Here is a 9632-nt window from a genome sequence, read left to right on the forward strand (position 1 = left end):
TTAACCTCTCTCTCTGTCTTCATGTTCTCATTGCTCACCCCCCCCCCCTACTTGCTCTTCAGGTGTGTCCAGCAAGCCCACCCTGCGTGGGTAAACGTCGCTACTCTGTCCCAGAGATCCTCCGACGCCAACGGGCCAAAGAACTGAAAACCCAGAACCCTGAGAGGCTCGACAACCACAGCAAACTCTTCCAGAACTCACAGGTCACTCTGGTGCCCAAATCTCCAAAGGACCGGCGAACCATCCTGCTGCCGTCGAACAAAAACCCCACCACGACTAACCCTACCCTCGGTAAGGTGTCTGGGGCTGGGGCCTCTTCCTCCATGGCCCTGAGAAAGACTAGCCTGCTGCCTCTGGGTATGGTGAAGTGTAGCAGTGTGCGGCCGGGGATGTCCATTCCCAAGGTGAGAATCTCTAAGGCCCCAACGCCGACCTTTGAACCTGAGAGGGTCCACAGGAAGAGCAGTTTTAAAGACGGAGGGGGCGACTTCCTGCAGCTTCCCAAGTGGAGGTATAAAGAACTGAAGGAGGAGAGGAAGAGAGCGGAGGAGGCGGAGAGGAGGAGAGTGGAGGCGGCCACGAGGCGGCACCTGGGTTCCAGGAAGAGGAAATGACATCGTAGGAGGAAGTGATGTCACTCCACCCTGTCCTCCACTGTTGCCTAGGTTGCAGTTCAGGGTTTTTTATTTTGCTTTTTGAGGGAGTAAAAGTGACAGTGCTTTATTTTCTAATGCATTTGATTCACAAAATCAGCAGTATTTTTATAGTGTGATTTCTGTATTACCTGACACTTACCCAGGCTACAAACCCATATGATCTGACCGTGTACAGATCATGTTTCACTAATATATCTGACACATCACACGTTGAAACTTTATTGCCTAAAATGATGATACTATACGCTTCGGGAAGGGTTAGAATGGGACAAATATAAAGGGTTAAAATATTGCGTAGCCTATAAAACCTTTGAGTAAGCCTACCAGCATGTCAAACTGACTTATCCTCAAAGATAAACATAAGATAAGCATTATTTTGTAACCAATGGCATTTGACTGACATTTTTAGATAGGAATTGTGCTTTGATATGTTGAAATGACTTTATATTGGCTTTTTGAAAGCTTTGCTAATTCTGTGAATGTATTTTGCATATAGATTGTACCTCATCAGGTATTTTTTTATTATGAGTATACTATATATAAACTGTTTTTATTTTCTAATAAAGTAGGCATATTTTGAGGATGTGAATAAAAAAGAAATGTCTTAGAGCAATATTATGTATCAAATGGGGGAAAACTAAAACTATATCCTGAAATGTTTACATGTTATGAATGAGATCAAAGTATTGCTACTCTGACCTCAGATCAACATCTAGGAGCACCTTCATCATGTGCTTATTACAAACACAGGTGTGCATTCCGATCAGACAGAAGCCATATTATTGGTTGAGAAGTTGAACAGAAAATAAAGGATGAAAATAATAGCTGGGAGGTAGGATCACAAATGGCAACTGGAAAGTCTTGATATAATATAGTATTATTTTGGTAGGGATTAATATAATATAGTATTATTATGGTAGGGGTTGAAATAATATAGTATTATTTTGGTAGGGATTTATATAATATAGTATTATTTTGGTAGGTATTTATATAATATAGTATTATTATGGTAGGGATTTAGATAATATAGTATTATTATGGTAGGGATTGATATAATATTATTATGGTAGGGATTGATATAATATTATTATGGTAGGGATTGAAGAGAACAATCTAGAAGAAAAAGAAACACACACCTATTTAGGCGAGGTGCTGGCTAGCGGAGTAGAAAACGTAAAAATAAAGGAGAGCCGCACACTCTAGGAGCTCAGATGCAAAAGTATTTAATTTACCAACGTTTCGACAGGCAAGCTGTCTTCTAAATATTTTTGCATCTGAGCTCCTAGAGTGTGCGGCTCTCCTTTATTTTTAGGGATTGAAGAGAAGACAATTTCACAGTGATAACCCCAAAGACAGGACTGGCTTTAAGTGCCATATTTTAGGTGCGTCTAACAGCCAATGTGATACGTTGCTATGGAGTTACTAGGAAGCAGTGGTTGGCCCCAAAAATAATTGATGTAAACAAATGGAGCAGGCTAGGCAGCAGGAGCGTAACACTAGAATGCTTTCCCAGACATATCACAAAGACTCCAGGTGAATCCTGTGTCTGCCCTGGTCCCCCTTTAAAAGGAATGGACAAAAACTCTCTACACTCTCTGCTTATACGAGTCCAATTTTTAAAAAGTCTTTAGTGAACACGTGAACACTTCTCTCAGGAAGCCACGCTATGGATTTACGAAACAGATTCACAAGATTTTGTTTGTTTGAGTGGTAATGGAACTACAATGGGACCAGCGATATCTAGTCCGTGTACTCTACAATATTCTGGTTTATGCTGAATAAAAACACAACTGGAATGCAATGCGCTCTACTGTTTGTGTTTGTGAGGGTGAGTGACTCTTTCTAAAACATAAAAAAGGTGGTGCATAATTTCCTTCTAAGTACCAGGTGCATCATTTCCTTCTAAGTACCAGGTGCATCATTTCCTGATAAGTACCAGGTGCATCATTTCCTGATAAGTACCAGGTGCATCATTTCCTGATAAGTACCAGGTGCATCATTTCCTTCTAAGTACCAGGTGCATCATTTCCTGATAAGTACCAGGTGCATCATTTCCTGATAAGGACCAGGTGCATCATTTCCTGATAAGTACCAGGTGCATCATTTCCTTCTAAGTACCAGGTGCATCATTTCGTGATAAGTACCAGGTGCATCATTTCCTGATAAGTACCAGGTGCATCATTTCCTGATAAGTACCAGGTGCATCATTTCCTGATAAGTACCAGGTGCATAGTTTCATTTCCATATTTTGTTCTGTTACAGCCTGAATTTAAAATGGATTAAATAGAGATTTTGTGTCACTGGTCTACACACAATTATCCATAATGTCAAAGTGGAATTATGTTTTTAAACATTTTTACAAATAATTAAAAAATGAGAAGCTGAAATGTCTTGAGTCAATAAGTATTCAACCCCTTTGTTATGGCAAGCCGACATAAGAATTTGCTTAACAAGTCACATAATAAGCGTGGACTCACTCTGTGTGCAAAAATAGTGTTTAAGACGATTTTTAAATGACTACCTCATCTCTGTATATGTATAATGTATAATGTCCCTCAGTCGAGCAAAGAATTTCAAACATAGATTTAACCATAAAGACTAGAGGTTTTCCAATGCCTCGCTAAGAAGGGCACCTATTGGTAAAAGTGTAAAAAATAAATAAACAGACATTGAATATCCTTTCAGCATGCTGCAAGTTATTAATTAGGCTTTAGATGGTGTATCAATACACCCAGTCACTACAAAGATACAAGCGTCCTTCCTAACTCAGTTGCTGGAGAGGAAGGAAACCACTCAGGGAATTCACCATGCCGCTAGCGGTGACTTTAAAACATTTACAGAGTGTAATGGCTGTGATAGGAGAAAACTGAGGATGGATCAACAACATTGTAGTTATTACACAATACTAACCTAAATTACAGAGTGGAAAGAAACAAGCCTGTACAGAATACAAATATTCCCAAAACATGCATCCTGTTTTCAATAAGGGACTAACGTAACACTGTAAAAAATGTGGCAAAGAAATTAACTTGATACAAAGCATTAGGTTTGCTGTAAATCCAACACAACACATTTACATTTAAGTCATTTAGCAGACGCTCTTATCCATCCACTCCATCCACTCAGTACCACTCTTCATATGTTCAAACATGGTGGTGGCTGCATCATGTTATGGGTACGCTTGTCATCTGAGTTTTTTTAAATAAAAGTAAACAGAATAGAGCTAAGCACAGGAAAAATCCTAGAGGTATAGTCTGCTTTCCAACAGACTCTGGGAGACAAATTCACCTTTCAGCAGGAAAATAACCTAAAGCACAAGGCCAAATCTACACTGGAGATGCTTACCAAGACGACACTGAATGTTCCTGAGTGGCCTAGTTACAGTTGTGACTTTAATCTGCTTGAAAATCTATGACAAGACTTGATAATGGCTGTCTAGCAATGCTCAACAACTAACTTGACAGAGCTGGAAGGATTTTTTAAAGAATAATGAGAAAATATTGTACAATCCAGGTATGAAAAGCTCTTAGAGACTCACCCAGAAAGACTCACAGCTGTAATCACTCTTAGAGACTTACCCAGAAAGACTCACAGCTGTAATCACTCTTAGAGACTTACCCAGAAAGACTCACAGCTGTAATCACTCTTAGAGACTTACCCAGAAAGACTCACAGCTGTAATCCCTCTTAGAGACTTACCCAGAAAGACTCACAGCTGTAATCGCTGCCAAAGGTGACTCTAACATGTATTGACTCAGGGGAGTGAATACTTATGTAAATGAGATATTTCTGTATTATTCTCACTTTGTCATTATGCGATTTTGATTGTAAATGAGTGAGAAACATGTTTTTAAATTAATTTTGAATTCAGGCTGTAACGTTTTAATTTTTTATAACTCAAGGGGTAAGAATACTTTCCGAAAAGCACTGCAATTAGCAGTGGAAACAGTCATGTACAAGCCATCATTATGAAGGGAGAGGGATAGGCTGCAGACAGAGAGCCATAAGATAATATTCAAATCACTGTTATGAAACGAAGCAGTCTGAGATAGTCACCTGAGATTATAAACCCTGAGACATGGTCAGCAATTCTGTCAGCCTGGCATCTCTCCATCTGCATATCCACCTCCTAACCACAGATCTAGGATCAGAGTCGTCAAAACCCAATCCTTACCATATCCAAACGTATAACAGGGCTGGGAAACTCAGACTGACACACTCTGCTGGGAGACAGGGGGTACTGCACGGCAGGTTCAATTCACTGTCACAATGAAAATACAAACATATGATCACTGATTTAGAAAATGGCCATGATAAGGCTTTATAAATAAGCAAGACTACTATTTTATCCAGTCTTAGTCCTTCAGTATCAGAGGTCTGTGTCAGTGGGAAATAGTATCAGAGTAGAGGTCTGTGTCAGTGGGACATAGTATCAGAGTAGAAGTCTGTGTTAGTGGAACATAGTATCAGAGTAGAAGTCTGTGTTAGTGGAACATAGTATCAGAGTAGAGGTCTGTGTCAGTGGGACATAGTATCAGAGTAGAGGTCTGTGTTAGTGGGACATAGTATCAGAGTAGAGGTCTGTGTCAGTGGGAAATAGTATCAGAGTAGAGGTCTGTGTTAGTGGGACATAGTATCAGAGTAGAGGTCTGTGTTAGTGGGACATAGTGTCAGAGTAGAGGTCTGTGTTAGTGGGACATAGTATCAGAGTAGAGGTCTGTGTTAGTGGGACATAGTGTCAGAGTAGAGGTCTGTGTTAGTGGGACATAGTATCAGAGTAGAGGTCTGTTTAGAGAGAGAAGGGAGGGGGAGAGTAGAGAGAGAGAGAAGGGAGGGGGAGAGTAGAGAGAGGGTGGGGAGAGTAGACAGAGAGAAGGGAGGGGGGAAAGTAGACAGAGAGAAGGGAGGGGGGAGTAGAGAGAGGGAGGGGAGGGGGGAGATTAGAGAGAGAGAAGGGAGGGGGGGAGTAGAGAGAGGGTGGGGAGAGTAGACAGAGAGAAGGGAGGGGGGAGTATATTATGGTGTGTAGTATAATATTAGGGTGTGGAGTATAATATTATGGTGTGTAGTATAATATTATGGTGTGGAGTATAATATTATGTGTGTAGATGGTGTGTAGTATAATATTATGGTGTTTAGTATAATATTATGGTGTGTAGTATAATATTATGGTGTGTAGTATAATATTATGGTGTGTAGTATAACATTATGGTGTGTAGTATAATATTATGGTGTGTAGTATAATATTATGGTGTGTAGTATAATATTATGGTGTGGAGTATAATATTATGGTGTGTAGTATAATATTATGGTGTGTAGTATAATATTATGGTGTGTAGTATAATATTATGGTGTGTAGTATAATATTATGGTGTGGAGTATAATATTATGGTGTGTAGTATAATATTATGGTGTGTAGTATAATATTATGTGTGTAGTATAATATTATGGTGTTTAGTATAATATTATGGTGTGTAGTATAATATTATGGTGTGTAGTATAATATTATGGTGTGTAGTATAATATTATGGTGTGTAGTATAATATTATGGTGTGGAGTATAATATTATGGTGTGTAGTATAATATTATGTGTGTAGATGGTGTGTAGTATAATATTATGGTGTGTAGTATAATAGTAGGGTGCGGAGTATAATATTATGGTGTGTAGTATAATTTTATGGTGTATAGTATAATACTATGGTGTGGAGTATACTATTATGGTGTGTAGTATAATATTATGTGTGTAGATGGTGTGTAGTATAATATTATGGTGTGTAGTATAATATTATGGTGTGGAGTATAATATTATGGTGTGTAGTATAATATTATGTGTGTACATGCTGTGTAGTATAATATTAGGCTTTGTAGATGGTGTGTAGTATAATATTATGGTGTGTAGTATAATATTATGGTGTGCAGTATAACATTACGGTGTGTAGTGTAATATTATGGTGTGTAGTATAATATTATGGTGTGTAGTGTAATATTATGGTGTGTAGTATACTATTATGGTGTGTAGTGTAATAGTATGGTGTGTAGATGGTGTGTAGAGTATACCATTGTGTGTAGTATAATATTATGGTGTGTAGATGTGTAGTATAATAGTATGGTGTGTAGAGTATAATATTATGGTGTGTGTGTAGTATAATATTATAGTGTGTAGAGTTTAATATTACATTGTGTAGATGGTGTGTGTGTAGTTTATCACAAAGTAAAGTACCAGTCAAACGTTTGGACACATCTACTCATTCAAGTGTTTTCCTTTATTTTTACTATTTTCTACATTGTAGAATAATAGTGAAGACATCAAAACTATGAAATAACACATATGGAATCATGAAGTAACCCCCCACAAAAATTGTTAAACAAATCAAAATATATTTTATATTTGAGATTCTTTGAAATAGCCATCCTTTGCCTTGATGACAGCTTTGGATACTCTTAACCAGCTTCATGAGGTAGTCACCTGGAATGCATTCCAATAAAAAGGTGTACCTTGTTAAAAGTTAATTTGTGGATTTCTTTTCCTTCTTAATGCATTTGAGTCAATCAGTTGTGCTGTGACAAGGTAGGGGTGGTATACAGAAGATAGCCCTATTTGGTAAAAGACCAAGTCCATATTATAGCAAGAACAGCTCAAATAAGCAAAGAGAAACAACAGCCCATCATTACTTTAAGACATGAAGGTCAGTCAATCCAGAAAAGTTTCTTCAGGTGCAGTCGCAAAAACCATCAAGCGCTGTTATTAAACTGGCTCTCATGAGCACCGCCAAAGGAAGACCCAGAGTTACCTCTGCTGCAGAGGATACGTTCATTAGAGTTACCAGCCTCAGAAATTGCAGCCCAAATAAATGCTTCACAGAGTTCAAGTAAACATCTCAACATCAACTGTTCAGAGGAGACTGAATCAGGCCTTCATGGTCAAATTGCTGCAAAGAAACCACTCCTAAAGGACACCAATAAGCAGAAGAGACTTGCTTGGGCCAAGAAACACGAGCAATGGACATTAGACCAGTGGAAATCTGTCCTTTGGTCTGATGAGTCCAAATCTGAGATTTTTGGTTCCAACTGCCGTGTCTTTGTGAGACGCAGAGTAGGTGAATGGATGATCTCTGCATGTGTGGTTCCCACCGTGAAGTATATTTTATTTTTATTTTACATTTATTTAACTAGGCAGGTCAGTTAACTTCTCTAGGGTAAGGGGCAGCATTCTGAATTTTGGATGAAATGCATGCCCAAATTAAACTGCCTGCTTCTCAGGCCCAGAAGATATGTTATGCATATATTATATATTAAAATAGTGTCTGAGTATAACAGAACTGATTTGGCAGGCGAAAACCTGAGAAAAATCCATTCAGGAAGTAGTTTTTTTGTTTTTGTTGTAGTTTTCTATTCAATGCCATTACAGTATCCATTGAATTAGGACTCAAATTGCAGTCTCTATGCCTTCCACTAGATGTCAACAGTCTTTAGAAATTGTTTCAGGCTTGTATTCTGAAAAATGAGGAAGTAAGAGCAGTCTGAATGAGTGGACCCTAAAGTGTCACAGAGCTTTTTCATGCGCGAGACCGAGAGAGTGCCTTTCTTGTTTACCTTTTAAATTGACAACGTTATTGTCCGGTTGAAATATTATTGATTAATTAGGCTCAAAACCTGAGGATTGAATATTAACATCGTTTGACATGTTTCTATGAACTTTACGAATACAATTTAGATTTTTTTTGTCTTCCTGTTTTGACTGCGTTTGAGCCTGTGGATTACTGAAGAAAACGCGCGAACAAAACTGAGGTTTTTGGATATAAAGAGACTTTATCGAACAAAAGGAACATTTATTGAGTAAATTAATGTCAGCTGAGTGCAACCATATGAAGATCATCAAAGGTAAGGGATTAATTTTATCTCTATTTCTGACTTGTGTAACTGTTCTACTTGGCTGGTTACTGTTTGTAGTGACTTGCCTGCTGGGCTATGTTCTCAAATAATCGCAAGGTATGCTTTCGCCGTAAAGCATTTTTAAAATCTGACACGTGGTTGGATTCATAAGAAGTTAATCTTTAAACCTATGTAAAATATGTTTTGTTTTCTGAATTTTTATAATGAGTATTTCTGTATTTGAATTTGGCGCCCAGCAGTTTCACTGGCTGTTGAAGAGGTGGGACGCTAACATCTCACGTACCCAAGAGAGGTTGAGAACAAATTCTTATTTTCAATGACGGCCTAGGAACAGTGGGTTAACTGCCTTGTTCAGGGGCAGAACGACAGATTTGTACCTTGCCAGCTCGGGGATTCGAACTTGCAACCTTTCGGTTACTAGTCCAATGCTCTAACCACTAGGCTACTCTGCCGCTCCCTGGTGGAGTATGTGTGATGGTGCTTTGCTGGTCACAGTTTGATTTATTTACTTAACCAGAATGGCTACCATAGCATTCTGCAGCGATACGCCATACCGTCTGGTTTGCGCTTATTTGTTTTTCAACAGGACAATGACCCAAAACACACCTCCAGGCTGTGTAAGAGCTATTTGACCAAGGAGAGTGATGGAGCGCTGCATCAGATGACCTGGCCTCCATAAATCACCCAACCTCAACCCAATTGAGATTTGCGATGAGTTGGACCACAAGTGAAGGAAAAGCAGCCAAAAAGTGCTCAACACATGTGGGAGCTCCTTTAAGACAGTTGGAAACGCATTCCAGGTGATTTCCTTATGAAGCTGGTTGAGAGAATGTCAAGAGTGTGCAAAGCTTTCAAGGCAAAGGGTGGGCACTTTGAAGAATCTGAAATCTAAAAAATATTTTTTTTAAACACTTTTTGTATAATTACATGATTCCATGTGTATTATTGCATAGTATTGATGTCTTCACTATTATTCTACAATGTAGAAAATAGTAAATAAAGAAAAACTCTTGAATGAGTAGGTGTGTCCAAACTTTTGACTGGTACTATATATATGCAGGTCACTAAGGTTAATACACAACAT

General features: G+C 38.5%; 1 protein-coding gene across 1 annotated transcript in view; it reads left to right on the forward strand.

Annotated features, from left to right (window-relative positions):
* The window catches only part of LOC129858990 (ankyrin repeat domain-containing protein 33B-like), a 31155-nt gene extending 28698 nt beyond the window's left edge, over positions 1–2457 (forward strand). The window contains exon 6 of the mRNA XM_055928271.1: positions 63–2457. Coding sequence (XP_055784246.1) covers positions 63–614 — 552 coding nt within the window. The 3' untranslated portion in view covers positions 615–2457. The remainder of the gene's footprint in view (positions 1–62) is intronic.
* The last annotated feature ends 7175 nt before the right edge of the window (positions 2458–9632 follow it).

The sequence above is a fragment of the Salvelinus fontinalis genome, chromosome 7 (assembly GCF_029448725.1).
Source record: "Salvelinus fontinalis isolate EN_2023a chromosome 7, ASM2944872v1, whole genome shotgun sequence".
Classification (NCBI taxonomy): domain Eukaryota; kingdom Metazoa; phylum Chordata; class Actinopteri; order Salmoniformes; family Salmonidae; genus Salvelinus; species Salvelinus fontinalis.